Genomic DNA, 19026 nt, shown 5'->3' with positions numbered 1-19026 from the left:
AAGTCTCATAGAAAAGTGAATAAAAAACCAAAGGTAAACAACGGCAGAAAATGAAGCTGCATCTGATGTCCATCACAGGGCAGCCTTTCTTACAACATAAAAAGTGACAAATGAAATTTTTTCAAAACAAAACTTTGTTCCTCTCAAGACACACTTGAGAATGTAGTTAGTTGTATATGAAAGTAATTTTGTAGAGATATGGTTAATTTGGGGCACTCATGACCCTGTTGCCAGCTGTCCACTCTTGGTTGATACCAACTGTTTAATACCTGGAACACTGCACAAGACGTGCCTTTTTGGAGATGCTCTGACCCAATCATCCAGTCATCATATTTCATCCCTTGTCAGAGTCACTTAGATCCTCATGGAGGTCCAGTGGTGTCGGGCACCAGGATATTGGCGGTAGATGTCCTGGGTCCTGTGAGTTGAGAGTTTGAGCGACTCTGGATTGGGCTTGTTGTACTGCATCCCACAAATGCTCAATCAGACTGAGATCTGGACGGGGAGTTGTGTTTCTCGACCTGTTTGTTGTGTTTCTCGACCTGTTTGTGAGCTGTTTTTGCAGTGTGGCAGATCATATAGTCCTGCTGGGGGAGGTTGCTGCTGTCTGTCATGGTGAAGTGCTGCTGACATGTGCATTGTGCCTGATCTGCAGCAACGTTTAGGTGGGTGGTACATCTCAAAGTGACATCCACGTGAATGCAGGACTCAAGGTTTCTCAGCAGATCATTGCAATGTAGCTAGTCTGTGATTGAGTAGTGATATGTCCAGGGTGTTGTTTCCCCCCGTCTTGCCTAGTGTCAGCTGGATCAAGAAAACATACCCATAAGTAAGTTTTGTTAATTTTCTGGTGCGGACAGTCTCCCTAGAGATTTCTTTCATGAATGGTAAGCACTGTACTGAAGTGTGTCTTTCACAGAGAGTCAACCTTAATGCAGAATGGGGCACTTTATAATGATTGAGGTTGTGTGAGTTAACAGCTTCATGTGAGTACAGTTAGTGTAAAATGAGGCCCCATTATAATAGGATATTAATCACATCTTTTGTCAGTTTTTAGAAAGAGAACACTGGAATATTTGTCACCAGCTGATACCAAATATGACTGTCTCGATGCAATGATGGGGAACTTGGCACGAACAGCCCTCTGCTGTCTGTTGTCTTTATTGTTAGCTGCAACAGAGGGAGAAAACAGGAGCCTATAGCTAAAAGTCTGAGAATGACAGGAAAGGCAGGAAGGAAGGAAAGGAAAGGAGAAAAGTGAGTGAGAGATGGAGGTGCAGCACTGGTTTAGAGGGAGTCGCTGAGATTTTTAATGTGCGTCTCTGCGAGTGTGTGTGTCCCATAGAGCAGTATGTTTATAAATCACAGAGTCAGGCAGTGTGTGTCTTGCAGGGCCGGTGTTTCCTGGAGTGTAATCTGAGTCTCTGGTGGAATGTGTGAACCACATCCGACTCCACTCCACTCGAGCCCCCGACTCACTCAATATCCCACTGTAAACAACATGGCTTTGCCAGGGTTTCTGGAACAGGACAGGTAAAGTCACTCTTCCTCCCCAAAAATAACAGAGTGCAGGCAATGCTTCAAAAGCACATCGCATCCTCTGCAAAAGCCAGTCCAAGTGTGACTTTCATTCACTGTGTTTTCTGCAGCAAACACCTACAACAATGACTTTGTGTGTGTGTGTGTGTGTGTGTGTGTGTGTGAGAGAGAGAGAGAGAGAGGGTGAGAGAGAGAGAGAGAGAGAGAGAGAGAGGTTTAGACTAAGAGGTTAATTGTAGTGTGACCTCCCTAATGTCTTTCCCTGGCTTGTTATCTTGATTGGGTAATTAATTCTGGGGCTGCTCTCTTCAGTCACCCCAGTATTCACACACTCATATGTCTCCCTTTCACACACACACACACACACACACACACACATAGACACTTTTCGAACCCTCCTGAACCCAAGAGCCTCCACATTCTTGTAACCCTAAGGCTGCTCTGTTGCACTACTTTTCTTTTCTGTCTCCTCTCATTCTTATACTCCTCTCTCCCTCTCCTTCTTACCCACTCTTGCTCAATTTATTTCTCATTCTCATTCAGTCGTTCTCTGAGTGCGCTCATCTGTCATTTTGCGCTCCCTCTCTCGTCACTGCTTTGCTTGACCCAAGAGTCAGATGTCCTCAGTGAAAGTAGTAGCAACAAAATGTAAGAATATTACATTCCAATGAAAAAAATCCTGCAAACATTTTATTACAATTTGGGTTAAACATTTGTAGATCCTTTTTTTCAACAGTTACAGTAAAATTGTCCTCATCAAAGTATGTAATAGATGTGATGTTAAAAACCTGAAACTTTGCAAAAAATAGGTTTAAAGGAGCAATAAACACAAGAGATCCAATAGATTCTCAACAACAGTCTAATTAGACTGTCTAAACCACTACAATTTAGGGTTAAAATAAAATTGAGCGCACCTGTAAGGTCACTAATGATCTAATGCTCTATTAACGATGGAACAAATTGCCAGAATACCTAAGTTAAACCTAAGTTGTAATAAATTGTAGTATCCTTTTACATAAAAGTGCAGATTATCAGAAAAAAATGCGTCAGAAAAGTCAAAAGTGCAAGTACTGTTAGGCAAAATGGCCTCTGTCAGAAAATTATTATAACAAGCTCACAGATAGGAACAATCCATCTTCAAAGGCGATTGCATTTTAAATTGAAACATGGAAATCATCACCACAGCAACAAACCTATCATTGTATTAATATCTGGTAGAATAATGCCCATCTTACATCACTCATCTTACTGCATTGGAGTACACTTTAATGTAAAGAAAAAACATAAAATAAAACTTTTTTTTCAGTAACTCTGTTGTTCTGGTGGGTCTAGATTAATGCTTCCCTGCACTCTACAATGTTATGGAGCTGGACTGGTATTACCAATGTATTTATATATAATATGCATTTTCACCCTCTGAACCCCATGCAGTTTCTGGGCATTTTTCACTCCTTCACAGTTTTCTTCACTGTGGGCTCATTTTCAAATTTTTCCCATTTTCTCAATTTCGAACAGCACAATCATGAGTAGAAGTAGGGAAAAAAATCCTAAATGTTTTCTGTGCAGTTTGACACTGTTATTCCAGAAATTGTAAAAAAGCTATTTAAAAATTAGAATTTTCTTTGATTATTTATTTTTTCAAAATCTGAGCAAACTGAAAATCTATACAGCATTTTTCCTCATTCCCATTGGTGCTACCAATACTAGAAATTGTGGCTCTACAAACTACAGATATTTTACTACTCACCTATAAATTTGTTTCCATACCTGTCTCCTCTCTGCTTTGTCTGAACACAGCCAGCAGTTCAGCAGAAAAGTCTCAAATAAAAATTTTGGTTCTTGGTCGTGGCTAAGTAACAGTTTCACGATTGTGCAGAGAAGCACAGAATTTTTTGTTCTTTACAAAAAATAAATGAGACAACTAGAAGAAAGTGATTTTGATAAGATATCACAATTTCAACCTTGTTTTGGTTAAGTTTTCCAACAGATGGGGAAGATGAGCGGTTCAAGGACCATCAGAAAGTTAAAAAAAAAAAAATCCAACATTTCTCTCTGTTTTTACTGTTTCTGACTTTGATAAATAGGCTCATTTTTGGTGATTTTTTAAAAAAGCTGACATGACTTTCAAACCTGCCGGCAGATTTTGAGGTTCAGAGAGTTAAAGTAGTTGGAGCTATTTTTAAAATCAACGTCCTGTGTACGTTATTTGCCAAGAATTTGTTGAGTTGCTCTGGAAACGTAGTTTACTAAGCAGCTAATACAATTTCGTGCTTTTATTTTTAGTTTGTACTTGTTTTTTCCCTGGTTGGATTTAGAGACAAGAATCTGAAATGGTGTAAAAAAGAAGAAGCCTTATACTGCGTGCTGCAGTGTATGTTGTTTTGTTTGCATTCATATGTACAAAGTTTTTTCCAGTGGAAGCTGTGAGTATGAAAATAGAAGAGAGTCAGGTTGAAAAATATGCTCTTTTTTTAGGTCTATAAATTGTTAGGTAGGTAAATTAATAATAATGACATATTTTATAGGTTTTGTAGGAAAAATTGCAAGTAGAAAAGTAAGCAAGAAGTTCAGTATTTTCTCCTGACAAAGAAATAATGTAGAAGTGTCTAGACACCAGAAAGTCACAATTCTGCTTTACTTAGTTCTTGATTAAATGCTTTTAGTTGCTGTCTACTCGACCCACTTGCACTCCTCCCCTCTTCCGAAATCCTTGTATTTCAGAGCATGCTCAGTCTGCAGCACGGAGAGACCACTTCCTCTGAGTGGCAGACAGCTCACTGTTTTCCTCCTCACCTTATCACTCTATCACCAGCCAACAGACACAGAAAGAGAGTTAGTGTAAGAGAGAGCAAGTGAAGCAGTGACTTCTCTCTCTCTCTCCCACTCTGTCTTCTACACACTCTGTCAGGTTTGGCTCTCCCTGTTTGGGCACGATGAGAACGGCAGATTATTGTGGCTGATAAGATGAGGAATGCTGCTAAGAGAGGAAACTCTGTTCTGGAGGAGATGTAGCCTATAGAGGACTGTTCCCTTGTCTGCCCCATATGTCATCCAACACCCCCCAACACCACCACTGGCCTTTTCCTCTCCTCTCTCCCTCCATGCCACAGAGGCAGGATAGACATAAGAAGGGAAGGCAAGCAGGGATTGAAATCCGTTGACCCAGAGCTGATGGGCATGCCCGATCAAGCCTCTCCTTCCTCCGGCTTGCCCTTTTTCTACCTCTCTGTCTAGCCCTGTTGTTCTTACTTCATTTCTATTTCATAATTCAAGACTATGTAGCAATATGACCACGTAAAATATCACTCAACAGTTTTCACTGAAATAACTTTGGACTTAGGAAATAGTTTCTAGGAAAATTGTGTGTGAAGAGGTGTGTGGTTTTTCCAGAGTAAATGTATGTTATTGCTGGATTTTTACAAAAAAAAAAAAAAGCAGCATTTTTTCAAGAGACATATATATATATCGAACCTAAAAAGAAAAATCCCAAAATGGCCTATGGTTTAAAAAAAAAAAAAAAAAACTTTCTCGTAATGTAGTAAAACTGACTGTTTAGAGCATTTATACATTATTGAGACTTTATATGTTTTAAGCTGAAGCAAAGTCTGAGGTGAGATTTCATTTCACCCGATGTTTAATATTATCAGCTTGTTTTTAATGATAATCAAGGATTGATGCATTTGGGAAAAGTGGCTTCTTAAGAAGAATAGTTTGTATGAGTGAATATTGCAATCATTTTGAGATAATAACTTATGTTTGAATTATGTATTTCATATTCTGATCAGTATTTTAGGCAGAATTGCCTACTTAGACACAGTTAGGATTTGATCTGAAATTGGAGCTTTTTGTTGAACGTCTTTATTATGTTGCCTTCGCCTTTAAAAATAATTCCTGAGCCCAGTATTTAAGAACTAATATTTAAATGCTGATTTTCTTTTCTCTGATTGTTTAATGTAAAAATACAATACAAGAGAAGTCAGAATAAAAACTGTTAAAATTGTATTCTTCTCTATCCTGCCTCTGGTCTCACAGATTGTGTCCATGTAACCACTAACTAAAATGTGTACCTGGAAGGTTTTTCTTTACATCGGTCTTTTCTATTAAAACTTAAAAGATCCAGTATGAAAGATTTGGTTAGAGGCTGTTTTATTCAGACCACAGCAAAAAGAGTCATTTAGCAGCTTAAAACAAAACCAAGTGGAAATGCCAGTTGGAAGGAGCTCTACTGAAAATGTCCAGTACACTCAAAGCACAGAGTAAAAAAAAAAGACTTTTACCATAGTTTGCATGAGAGACAAAGAAAGTCCCAGCATTCCTCTTATACCAGCGCAAACTTCACTAGATGCAGAGAATGAAGAGTGAGAAGGAGGAGGGAGGTTCTATGTTCACATGTTCAGAGAGCAGCTGAGGTGAAAAATAGAGACGGGGAGACACAAAGAGCAGGAGACTAATAAATAGTGTGTTGGGAGGTGAGAGCTGCAGACAGAAGATTTTGTGTGGAACCACCTCGCCTAACCTCAACACCGCTGAGCGCTCAGCCAGGGTCTGAATTAGATCATATGTATCACTGGATCATATCGCCATGTGTTCATGCTAACCTGTGTGTGTGTTTCTGCATTATATTCTTTAGCTACAATTCACTTCTTTTCCCTCACAGCTAACGTCTAAGTCACCTTACTTACTAACACTTCTAAAATGGGGGCTGGCATCTAACCTATGTAGTATGTATGTATTGGTGTGTGTGTGTGTGTGTGTGTGTGTGTGTGTAGGTGTGTGTGTGTGTGTGTTATGGGGGCTGATGGCTGACTAGATGTAGATTGTTCATGCGATAGAGGCCAAGGCTACATGTCAGGAGAGAGCTTAGACTTTTTGGTTTTGGCCTTTTAACGCGTAATTTAATTTTGTTGCTACAGATTGAGACAACATTGTACTCCCCAAGATAAACACAAAGATCTAAAACAAAGTGCGATGGGACACAAATTAGACGGTCAGACATTTAACCCTCAGATTAGCCAAAGTCACTTGTTCCCAGGAATGAACAGTCAAATCACGACCCAAAGAGACAGACATCCTGGTTCAACTATTACACCAACATTTCCAGTGAACTCACTTTCAGTTTTACCTCCAAATACAGGGGTTTTACATAATCTGCCTAAATTGCTGGTTTGTTTAACCGTCTGGAGTCAAAATAATCATTCACAAACAGCACTCACTTGCACACCATTACAAGGAGCTTTTACCTGTTCTTGTGGTCCATTCAGGGGCTAAATAATCCAAGAAACACTTTTATTTTTGGTAACTTCTGCAAAATAACGAAAGTAATAATTCACTATTTTATGTACTTGTTTATCCTAATGAAAGAGACTGCTGGCAGACATGTTGACTGTCTCCATTCCAGTCACAAGCTGTGTTATTAGGTGGTGAACTGTGCTCCAAGCACTGCACCAGTGATGATTCCAAAATGCTGTATGGCTGATTTACACACAAGATTGGAGAGATATTTGCTGTGTCCCAAGGGTGCAACATTCAAGAGATTTTCAGACAGTAAATAACATCTAAGGATAATTATCTTTAGTGTATTGTGCTATGTGAAGACATGTTCTTACAATTGTGAAGATCATACATTTTTGCACATAGCTGTTTGTGATTGTCTCGTGTTTTTCATTCAACTGGACTTTGTTAAAATGAGGTTGCAGTGTTCTCTGCAATTGCTTTTGTGTGCACAATGTAAAGCTTTAGAGATGATGGCAGTAAGCTACCAAAACAGAACAATGGATGTAGTTTGATATGTCTTTTTTTTAAAAAACACACACACAAAGGGCAACATCAACACATTAAGTTCACATATGTGAAGCTGCACACGAAAAAAAATGAATTAGTAGAAGCTCAGATGTGATAATCATAAATTAGAATGCTGATTGTGCCAAAAGTGTGGGATGCAAACGAAACACAATGAGCCAAGGACAAGATGGACATTTAAACAGATGCTTTTTTCTGTAATATGTACACAGTAGAGAATATAATAGTTTTATATTATATAATGTAATGTTTCATGATTGTAAAATAACACAATCTTTTCTTTGTGATCTGAGTAGCATTAACTTAATCATTATGCAACTGTTTTAAAGGCATGAATGGAGAAGTTATTGTAGCGTAGAAACCGAAGCCAGTCAGTAGGAGTGCCAGTGTAATTCTGGAAGGCAATTAAAAATTTTAAATATTTAGTTTATTAGGCTGGAGGGCTCTTTGCTCATCTAATCATCTGTTTGGTGATGCACTCAAAGCAAAGCTGTATTTTACAGTGTTGCAGTTGTTTTAATCCGTCTGAATGATTGCCAAAACTATAGAAATTAAACCCAGACTTTCCTTCCACAGTGAGTGTAGGAAGCTGCTCAACACCCATCAGCTGCACCAAAACACTGAGACTGGGTGTCAAAGCCCAGACAGGCCTCTCAGTGCTTTACTGAGATTACGCAACAATTAAGATAAGACTGGATGACATTTTCCTCTCCCTCTCTCCCTCTCTCTCTCTCTCTCTGTCTGTCTCTCGCCCTCTCTCTCTCTCTCTTTTTGTAGTGTGATTGTAAAGAATGTTGTTTAAAGAAGGAAAATGATGTTCGCCTTTGATGTCGTCTGAAATATGAAACACCCAGAGGCTCGTAGAAATGCTAAACACCCACTATGCACAAGCTGTGTTCCACAAAGCGCTGCTTCATCTAAATGCTATTCTACTAATGCGCAAACAGACTAAATGTACAGTTCACTTTTCACTGGAAATTACTTAACTGCACAGTTTCAGTTTGACCTCAGTGGAAGTGAACTGTCACCTGAGCCCCCCCCCCCACTCACTTTTCCCCCTCCCTCCCTTCCCTCCTCCCTCTCTATCTCCCTCCCTCCATCTCTCACTCTCTCAGTCTGCAGCTTTCTGCTGACTCCAGGAATTATGATCTGTTTCCCGTCCACAGGAATAATAGAATACAGGAGGAAAGGAGGGGGGTCGGCAGCTACTCTGTGGAACAGTATAGAGGAGTCCAGCTCCACTGTGGTTATATTCTCTGTGTGTGTGTCTGCAAATGTGTTTAGATCCAGATGTGCAAATGTGCGATGTTTTCCTCTTCAATTCCATAAACTTCACACATTAAAAGATTATCCTTGGACGTGAACACACACGCAGAAACACACATTTAACCTCAATTATTGGTCATAAATCTTTGCCCTCCTCCCGTTATCTTGACAGTAAACGCCTCACGTATACAACCACGCGGCAGCCTGTGGATCTTTCTGCACCACTCCACTCTCTACCAGAGCCTCTGGGCACTTAACACTATCGGCAGTCAGATCCAGCCACTCTAGTGTGTTTGGAGTGTGTGTGGAGTGTGTCCTCAGCCGCGTAAATATTTATCACACGGCTACCCCAGGAATTTTAATGAGCACTGATGGAGAGCAATCAACACAGCAGAGCCAGTGGAGAGAAGGACGGAGGGACAGGCGAGGAGATGACATGAATTAACAGTTTGGGATTAGATGTTTTGGCTTTTAAATATCAAAGTGACTTTCACTGTTTTTCTGTGGATGTTCACACTTTCCTGCTTTTCTGCTAATAGTTTCCTGTAGGGTTTTTTTATGCTTGTGTTTGTGTCCTGCACTGATCTATCTGTAAAATACGCTCACGCTTATTCTTGTAAGATTTGAGGCTGCGGACATGTCGGTTTTTCCCCCGTGTGTGTGTGTGTGTGTGTGAGTGTGTGTTGAAGTGTGTAGTGTACGTACTCATCAAGGTGACAGGGCCACCCCTTAGAGGTCACTTAACACATTGTGTGCAGGCCAAACTGCATGGGGAGTCAGGGAAGGAAACCTGAGCTGTAACTCACACAGCTCTCTCTCTCTCTCACACACAGACACAAACACACACAGAGAAAGAGACACACTGGACCTGACCTCTGACCTCTGGCTGGGAGTGGCTAATAACTGTCTTGGATTCCTAAAGACGCAGAAGCAGCTCACAGTTCATTAAAATTAGTTCAGGGGTGCTTTATTGGTTTGACGAAACAATAAACATCATATTACTGACTTGTGTTGTTACAGAGGAGCAGAAATCATTTATTCTGCTGCAGATCCCAGGATTTCTACAGATAATAAATACATTGGGCTAAATATTTCCATTTGACATAAAAATATTTATTTTGCTCAACATATTTTCCACAGTGTAAACAAAATATAGTGTCAAAAAAGAACTTTAAAACACTGATAAAGAATATAGATGACACCGTCATGCAGACTTTTTTTTTTTCCAAATTAAAAGCAACTGAAGGGAAAATATAAGAGAAGATTTTAGGTAGTTTACAATGTAAAACATACCATTCACTGTAACATCATGTATTTAAAGAATTATAATTCTCCCTTCTTCAGTTAAGTTTAATTATGTATAACTATATTTGTATATTTCTTTCTTTTATTCTCATTCAGTTCCGTTTTGAGTATTGCTATCTAAGTTTCTTTTTTTTTTTTTTTTTCCTTTTTTTAAATAGCAAAATGCATCTGTGTTCCTAAGACATAAACAAATCTGTTCATGTAAGAAAAGTGTCTTTCTTCTAAGACATTGCACAACTCACTTGGGGGATCCGGACCTCTAGGCTGAGAAACACTGTTGTGTTTATCCATTTTGCTTGTACTTGTTCATTGTGTCCAACTCAATTTTGCTTTCCTTTAATATCCCATAAGTAAGTACATTATTATCAGTGCAAGTTTTGCAAGATTACAATGTATTGTAGGTATAATAATTGAGAAAAGTTATGAAAGGTTTCTAATTTCATCCCTCCCTCCATCCTCACTTCCCTCTAGCACAAACTGAGGGCCTTTTGTGCTTTAAAGGAAGTGATAAGTGATGGCGGAGAAGCGTTAGAAATTGACCAGTGACAGATTTGTGGCTGTAGTTTCAAGCAGCCTGGAAATGATGAAGCTCTCTCTTTTTGCTATGAGAGTATCCCCACCTGCACACACAGAGCAGCTCACACACCTGTTGGCACTGTGAATACATCAGCCGTCATGTTGCTGCAGACAGACACACAGTGTGGTCAGGGCTTTGGCGGCAAACTCTTCACTCTGCCTTTATGTCTCTGCTATTGTACTAGAAGCAATTCATCCTGGGTATAAAAAGCCGAGGATCAGGGTTGAGTTCTTCCATCAAAATCCCAATAAGGTCAAAGATCAGAACATCTGGGTCTGGTTGGAACATCTGGGTCTGCTGGGGACACAGAGACCGTGGGCTCCAGACTCTCACAGCGTTCTCGGCCGCTTTATCTGATATTCTTTGAAGTCTCTGTATTTGCCGCCTCATGTCCACTACTGTACAAATACCAGAGACGCTACTGGACTTCCAAAACCACATCATAGTCTCCCAGCATGCAACCCTCAGAGAGAGAGAGGGGACAGAAAGTCATTTTCTTGGGAATGTTTGATCTGTCTCCCGTAAGTGGGCAGGTTTGCTTTCAAAAGAAAAACAAAAGCAGTTTAGGGACATTTAGCTGTTTTTTTTTTTTGTTTTTTTTGTACGTATCCTTACATACAACCGTGCTTGTGTGCATGCGTATGTTCACATGTTGCTACATGTTTGTATGCGTGCCCTTATGTATTTGGGGGTCAGCCCCAGTGTGCTGTGTGATTTATTGAAAGGCCTCGCAATGATACCAGAATTCCTTTGCGTTAAATGCCTGCTCTGAGTGCCTTTTACTGCCTGTGTGCTTTATGGGCCATGATCACACTCTATTTGTCTCTCACTTTTACATTTCTAAGGATTATTTTTATGGTTTCTCATCTCTTTAAGTCTGAATAGTATGATGGAAAGGGAAAGAAGAGGGATATGGGAAAGTGTAGGCCTTCGCCATAGATCAGATTTCGACATCGCAAGTGCTATGAATGATTATTAATTGTGCAAGTTGTATGGTCACGGATGACTCAGTCAGAGTCAGAGGCTCTCCACCACTAGCTTTTCAATAAACAAACTGTCTTTGTTTCGTGTTGTTTAACATGGCAAAGCTTTTACATTTTTCTGTCTAGCGCAAGATTACATACCTGTTTTTTTTCTTGTATGAACAAAAAACTCTAGGCACATGTTCCAGGTTTTTAAATTGACCCATTCAGTTACATTTATTTCCATTCAATACCAGTAGTGTTGAGAGAAACTAAAAACTCAACTGACCAGATCAATCTAAGAAAATTCGACATGTTTCAAGACCAAAGATAGGTGCTTTTGAGAAAAACACTATCTTACTTATCTTATAATACAAACTGCAATAATACTTGGTATTGAACATGGACACAGTATTTTATATCCTGTTTGTTTGTCCCACTGACAGTGTTGAGTCAGTGGAGCATAGCTAACTTTTGGATTTAACTGTGTAAAGAGTTAAAAATATATATATATAAAAATCCTGGTTCACTGGAATTTGAAAAGCTATACCATACCATAATGAATTAACAATAATAAATCTATAGCGAGGATTTAGCGGTGTATAGATGATGGGTGGATGGAAATCTATAGCAGCTTTCAAAACTTGGAGTGACAAAATGTTTTATAATTTTAAAAAAAATAGCAACTTTTTTTTTTGAAATAGCTCATGAAAATCAAAAATAGGCATCATTAAAACATTATAAAATATCGTAATAATGACATAATACCAGTGGGTTTTGAAAAGCTTTTTTAAAATTGAGTCACTGCCTCAGCTGCTCTGACAGTCAGTGGGAGCTTGTTGCACACAGCTGGAGCTGGAACAGTAAATGCATGGTCGCCCTTTGTTTTAAACCTGAACTGTGGAACTTCAACTGTATTCTGAGGGGTCAGTCGGTGCAGAATAAGGTGTTAGAAGTTCTGGGATGCAGAGCAAAGCCAGGCCATGTAGGCATTTAAAAGTAATCAACAGAATCTTACACTGAATTCCATAACGAATGGGGGAGCGAGTGTAGTTCAGCCTGGACTGGAGTAATGTGTTCCCTGTGTCGAGACTTGCTGCTGAGTTTTGAAACAACTGTTAACGGGCGATTGCTGCATTGTTTAAGCAAGTGAATAATGAGTTGCAGTGGTCCAGGCGGGAGAAAAAAAGGGTGTGGATGAGTTATTCAGCTATGTTTTTGTGGAGAGTTGGTTTGACTCTGGCAGTGTTTCTGATTGGTAAAAGGCAGAATTGAGCACAAGTCTTAATGTGCTGATAAATATTAAAGTATTGATCAAAAACAACTTTCAGGTTTCCTGATAATTACTTTGTGTTGATTGTCAGTGGTCCAAGGTGGAAGGTGATTGCTGTTACAAATGTGATCACAGCCAATATCCAGGACTTCAGTCTGATCAGTTGCAAAAAATTACAAGAAATCCACTGAATTGTGCTGCCACAGAAAATGAACACGACTTGTAGGGAGCATGCAGGAACACTGAACACATAAAAATGGAGAGAAAAACTTTTCCAAGTCAAAGTAAGTCTGAGGTTTTTGTTGATAGTAAACTTTACAAATGTAATCATCATTGATGATCTACTCACGCTGTTGAGTAGATGATGATGATCAGCAGTGACCACTGGCATGTTGGTGTGTTTGGGTAGGGCATCGTAACAAATAGAACTCTGGATCTCAGAATGTTCCAGCTCTGGTTGACTGTTAATGTGTACGCTGTCTCATTTTACTCTGTGTGACAAAATGAAATTCTTTCCAAATTCCTACCCATGATGCCAGTCAGCCCTCAGAGACCTTGATGCTCACTCACAGGCCTGGAACATGCTCTCAGATGGTGAGTGGGTGTAGATCATACAGTCATTTAATCTGTAAAATGTGCCTAATGCTCACAGAGTGAGGGACACATTTTGTCACGGCTAATTTTCAGCTTTCTTCTTCCAGCTTTTGTTATTATCACTGCTGCATATTTTCAGACATGGGCAGAGCACTGCTTTAAACAGGATGTACCAAAATGTTGGATTTGGTTCCAAATCGGATCCATATGAAGATTATATTGTGCCCCCATCTGTTAGTAGTTCATGTTGAATTATTCGCTACATGCTCTGTTTGGGGTGAGTTCACTTGGCCGCAGAATGCTCTTGTTAGCAGTATGGAATCAGCTTTTATTTCACTGAGCGGTGCTCTGCAGACAGATCTGCAAGGGTGAGATTGTCTGTCACCTGCACAAATCCTGCCTGAGAAAGTCCAGGCGCTGGATTAACTTCCTGGATGCTGAACTGTGTGGTTGTGTGCTAAGAAGCCAGTCTTAGCACAGAGGAATCTGATTTCAACAGATGTTCTCCTGCTAGCTTCAGATGGATATTTCAGGGACCAGGCATCACACTGATGGTGACAAAGATGGTGATTGTAATAAAAGTCACAGTTCTTCTCCTTCTCCAGTTCAGCCTCGCGTATTGTTTACACTCACTAGCTGTGCAGCCAGAACGTATCACATTAAAAGAGTTCATGGAAATAAAACTTTAAAAAATAATTCAAACACGTGCGCCATTTCGCAAAACAGTTTTTGTGCTCGTGTCAGGCTTTTTTGAAAACAAGTTAATGTGCTTCATGGGAGATGGAAACAGCTTTTTCAAATAATTTGCGACACCAACTTTCTCAGTTTTTTTCTCTTTTAGATGGACAAAGCTTTTTTACATCTCAAAAGTTTCCTTGAAATTTGCCTAAATATTATACGTAAACACGACTACAGTTGCACAAGAACCATTATCTTAATAAAATATATCCTGCCAATAAGTTTGTACTTTTGTCAGAAGAGATCAAAGCCATCAATAAACTGAAATAAGAATCTGTGCTATTATTTGATCTCAATGTTTCAACACATTTCCATCAGCACTCAAAAAGTATTGGGGTTCAATGCACAGCCTCATTTGCGGCACTGAGGTCTCTTAAAGATGTGTAGCTGTTTAAAAACATCGTCAACTGGATTCTAACCAGTTTTGAGGTCACAAAAATTTGTAGGGGTCCATCATATTAAAAAGCATCATCTTGTTGTAAAACTTTGTTCCATCAGTAACCAAAACTGATTTTCTGTGTCTGTTTTGGCACAGGTTCAAGAAGAGTTTTGATTTTTATATCTAGAGAAATTCCCGTCATTAGCCTCCACTGAAATGAAGCTGTTCCCAGCACCACAAATGTCATGATGTGATGTCATGGCTCTGATGTGGGTAATAAATACATTTTACACACAGCCTCAGACTATAAAGTGTGTGTAAGAGCTATGCTGCAGTTTGTATTTTGCTTGTGTAAAATCTGGATTTTCCAAGTTGTCTCTGTTCTGAGTCCAACCCACATGTTCAATCTCACCTTTTAATGCCTTTGTTTGTCATCCGTGATGTTAAAATGTGAAAAAAAAGAAAAAGTCAAGGAAACACAAAGTGTGCCTCTTGGTCACGGTTCAGTTATGAAATTGTCCCTCCTGGCAGTTAACAGTGCTGTCAGCTAATCAGTCACACTGTTTGGCAGTAAAGGAGGTCATACCAAGATGTGGGTCAAAAAAAGTTTAGCTGACTTTGCTAACATTCAGCTCTGCAGCTGAGAGCATCAGAGCAGCCAACACAAAGGAGTCGCGCTGCTCTGTGTTTCCATCACCCTTCTCAGTTTCCATCACAGTTAGTTTTGTGGTTATTTCATTTTGAGACAGAACCTGTTTGTAAAGGATTACAGCCTGCCGTGCTGTTATCCTGCGTTGCTCTTTGTACAACGCAGCTAATACAAAAAGGTAGTGCTTCAATGAACAACATGAAGTTTAATTTGGACGCCTCTTAACTCATAATCATTGGCTTACAGGTGGCAGTCACGGCAGTAACACACTGCTCGAATAATGACTTCTCCATATATGGTGGCCGACAGGGGCAAACGACGTGCATATACACAAACGAGCTGCATATACATGAATGCGTTGCATAAACAGAAATGTGCTGCAAAAAGAAAACGCTGCATATCCAGTCTTACAACGGATGTGTCCCAGGCCTCTAGGGGCAGTAGTGAGCTTTTCACCTGAGAGGCAGACAACGATGCAGACATCTTCTGGTCGCCATTTTCCTGCACGTGTCCTTCTTTTCAGACTACACTAACGCTGGTCAGTGTGGGCGCACACATCTGTATAGTGATCTCTATAGGTATTAGTGTGGACGGACCATAACAGTAAAACTGGTTAATGCCTGACTGTCAGAAGAAAAGAATGGCAAAAACATCACAGCTAATGCGCTGTCTAATGGCGAAAAAACGTGTCCCAGACACGAAAGATAATTCCAATTGAAATGTATTGGTTTGAAATTCGTGCTGGGGAACACGAAAAAGTTTGGCACGAAACAATGATAATAATAATAACAATAATAATAATAACAATACCAACATTAAGTTTCGGGACTATTTCACGAATTGCCGTGAGACTGTGTTGGCTTTTCCCTCAACTAACGTGACTTGTCTCGTTCATCATTGTCTGCCTCTCAGGTAAAAAGCTCACTACTGCCCCTAGAGGCCTGGAGCACTTTCGTTGTGGGGCATTTCCGTTGTGTGAGTGGATATGCAGCGTTTTCGTTTTGCAGCGCGTTTCTGTTTATGCAATGCATTCATGTATATGCAGCTTGTTTGTGTATATGCACGTCATTTTCCCCCGTCGGCCACCGTATCCATCTCCAGACATAACATGCATTAAGAAAATGCTGTTTGTGTCGGTCACTCAGGCAAATTTGCTGCACAGAGGTGAAGTTTTGCCTGGAAGTCAGTCAGAGCCTGTTGGAGCTCGCCTCAGGATTAGAAGTGCATCAGTGAATTCATCAGTTGTGTTGGCTTTACTTGAAGTGAATGAAAGAGGTGAGGTAGAGCACCTTGACAAAAGCTTCTCACAGCAGCTGCTTGAAGGCCGCAGCATATGCTAAATGCAATCAGTTGCCATTGGCAAAGCAAGAAGGTTCAGGTAAGTGTCCAGCCTGAGCTGCAGTCTGCTCCAACAGTGTTGTTTTACTGCCGGTGTCGTCTTATGTTTCTTCAAGAGGCTGCTGCAGTGCAGCTCCAAGTTTATTTCAGTTCATTTGAACTATATGCATGCAGACAGAAACTCAACAAAAGGCTACTTCAGGTTGTTTTTTTTTTTTTTCTTATTTCTCTGCAGCAAGCCAAATTTTGTGCATTTGTTTTTTTCCCTTTTTTGGCATCAGTCTATGAGGCCTACAGACCAGACCCGCCCTCTCAGGGTTCAGCAAACAGTAAATAAGGGACATACAAACCATGTGACTCATGGTGCCATATAAATCTTAAAGCAGGTGTAGTTGTTACTTAGAACTGCCTGCTCATTGGTTGACTTTAAAGCAGCTTTAAACCAATATTCGTGACCAGACTAGTTGATGTTTCTGTGTGCGAGCTACGAAATATTCTCCATTACAAACCCTAATCAATATAATTATGAAGCAAGTGGATTATTTAATGTAATTGTGGAGTAAGTCACCCTATAATAATTACATTCAGCTCCGTGATAAATTATGTCTCATTGCTGTAGGTAATTAGTCTGAAAATGTTTCCAGTTATGGCTTCAGAGCCAAAAATGGTTGTGAGTAATGTACAGAGCTGCTCACATGAGAAAGAGCTGTTTGTCCTGCTGTTTCAGACGGAGGAGAAAATGGGCTGTAGCTTTCATCTGCTGGCCTGCATGCAGACCATGTGAAGTTAAAAATAATAAGACTGCTCACCCGGAATTGAACCAGGTTTTCAACTCGAGCCGAATTATATTAAACTGAACAGTGTCGGAGACAGAATCAGCCTGTACTTGTTCGCTCTGTGTGTGTTCAGTGTTCTTGCCTTTGTGTGTAATCAGAAGAGTGTGATTAAGCGCCGTGGAGCCTCTCTGAGATGTGGGTCCCTGCTCTCTAAAAGGCTGAAGTATGCCAGTGCTGCTGTATGCGTTCCTCTGTAATAAGATCACCCAGAAAAGACGTTTTCAAGAGGTTCAGCGTCAGATAAAAACACTGCTCTCTTTTTACACTTCAGGGTGTTTACTTTGGTCTGGGCTGTTTGGTTTAGGCACTCTAGTTCTAATTAATGAAATTCTTAATACCACAGCATATAGTGATATTTTGCACAATAGTGACCTCCCGATTTTGTGACAATAGTTTGAGAAACATGATATTGCACCATGCACAAAGTAAAACCATGAAAACCATCACAATGGTTTTGATGCAGAGGAACTTTACTCCTGACCTCAACCCCATCCAATATCTTTGGATAAACGAGGCGACTCGTGAGCCACCAAACATCAGTTTTGGACCTCACTAATGCTCATGTGGCAGAAGGAGAAAAAATCCCTGCAGGTTCCAAAATCTGGTAAAAAAAAAAAAAGCTGGAACTAGAAAAGTAGTGTTATAGGCAGCAGCAGGTGAGATCATTCTTACAATTTAACTTACATGGTGACATCTATGTTTGAGGTCGGACACAGAGAGCATAATATTTGTAGAAAATAAAACATTGTTCCTTTTGTTTCGAACACTTACTGGAAAATCCTTTTTGTTTTTTTTTAATTAATTACTGTAGTGTCTTACATTCATGAAAATACATATACTCTATATGTATCCTCGTCAAAATTTCCAGAACCAGCCCTTCTTCTCTTCCAGAATACATCATTACGTGACATATGAACACAGTGTGCACACATGCTGGATCTTGTCTGCTGAATCCCGCTAGTGTGGATCATTTTCTGGTTTGTCTCTGTGCATAGCATTTAAATTTAAATTATTAGCAATTAGTTATCTATATGTGGGAAATTGGATAATCTTATGCAATGTGACAACTCTGAAAACTTTGATGTGGAATTGGTAAATACTAAATACATTTGTTGAACGAGTTTTTTTTTGTTTTTAAAGCAAAGGGATTTATGTATTCCAGAGCAGGAATGATACATTCTACCACTGACAATACAGTATTAGAAGAGATAAATACTGATTGTAAATACATTGACTTGCTATAGAAGAATAAATTACAAGCAAAACTGCTATTAGGTTTGGTATGACGCTTTGCTTAGTTGTCCACATACTTTAGGCCGTGCGGCTTGTATTATTAGAACTTCCATGTAGAGCAGAGAGAAAACAAGAACGAGAAGGGGAAGCCCAGCACAGGACTTACAGAACTTGAGAAAGAAGCATAGCAATGACTGTGGTAAAGATGAAAAAAAATCATAATTCTAGGATGTCCCATCAAATAAGTTACTAATTTTGGAATTGTCTTTGAGGTTAAGGAGCACACAATATCAGTTGAGAAGAAGGTTAAATAGCAGACTCTTCTTCTTTTCACTACGCTGTTTTGTTTTGACTTCTTGCGGCCAACTTATATGTTTCTGTCACAAATGTCTACCGCTGATGCTTGACAGATGAAAAATCCCCTAGAAATATAGACGTGGAAATAGAAGTCTGAGAAACAGAGAGGTGGAGAGAGAGAGAGAAAAAAGGAAGCTTTAAAAACATAGAAGACGTACAGCAAAAGAGTTTCTTTTTTTTT

At 39.7% G+C, this 19026-nt stretch overlaps 1 protein-coding gene across 1 annotated transcript in view; it reads left to right on the top strand.

Annotated features, from left to right (window-relative positions):
* The window catches only part of gmds (GDP-mannose 4,6-dehydratase), a 190412-nt gene that overhangs the window by 168876 nt on the left and 2510 nt on the right, over nt 1–19026 (top strand). The window contains exon 12 of the mRNA XM_008278193.1: nt 9089–9099. Coding sequence (XP_008276415.1) covers nt 9089–9099 — 11 coding nt within the window. The remainder of the gene's footprint in view (nt 1–9088; nt 9100–19026) is intronic.

The sequence above is a fragment of the Stegastes partitus genome, unplaced genomic scaffold, assembly GCF_000690725.1.
Source record: "Stegastes partitus isolate 25-593 unplaced genomic scaffold, Stegastes_partitus-1.0.2 Scaffold118, whole genome shotgun sequence".
Taxonomy (NCBI): domain Eukaryota; kingdom Metazoa; phylum Chordata; class Actinopteri; family Pomacentridae; genus Stegastes; species Stegastes partitus.
Note: the sequence above shows the minus strand (reverse complement) of the source record. Positions and strands in the feature narration are given on the sequence as shown.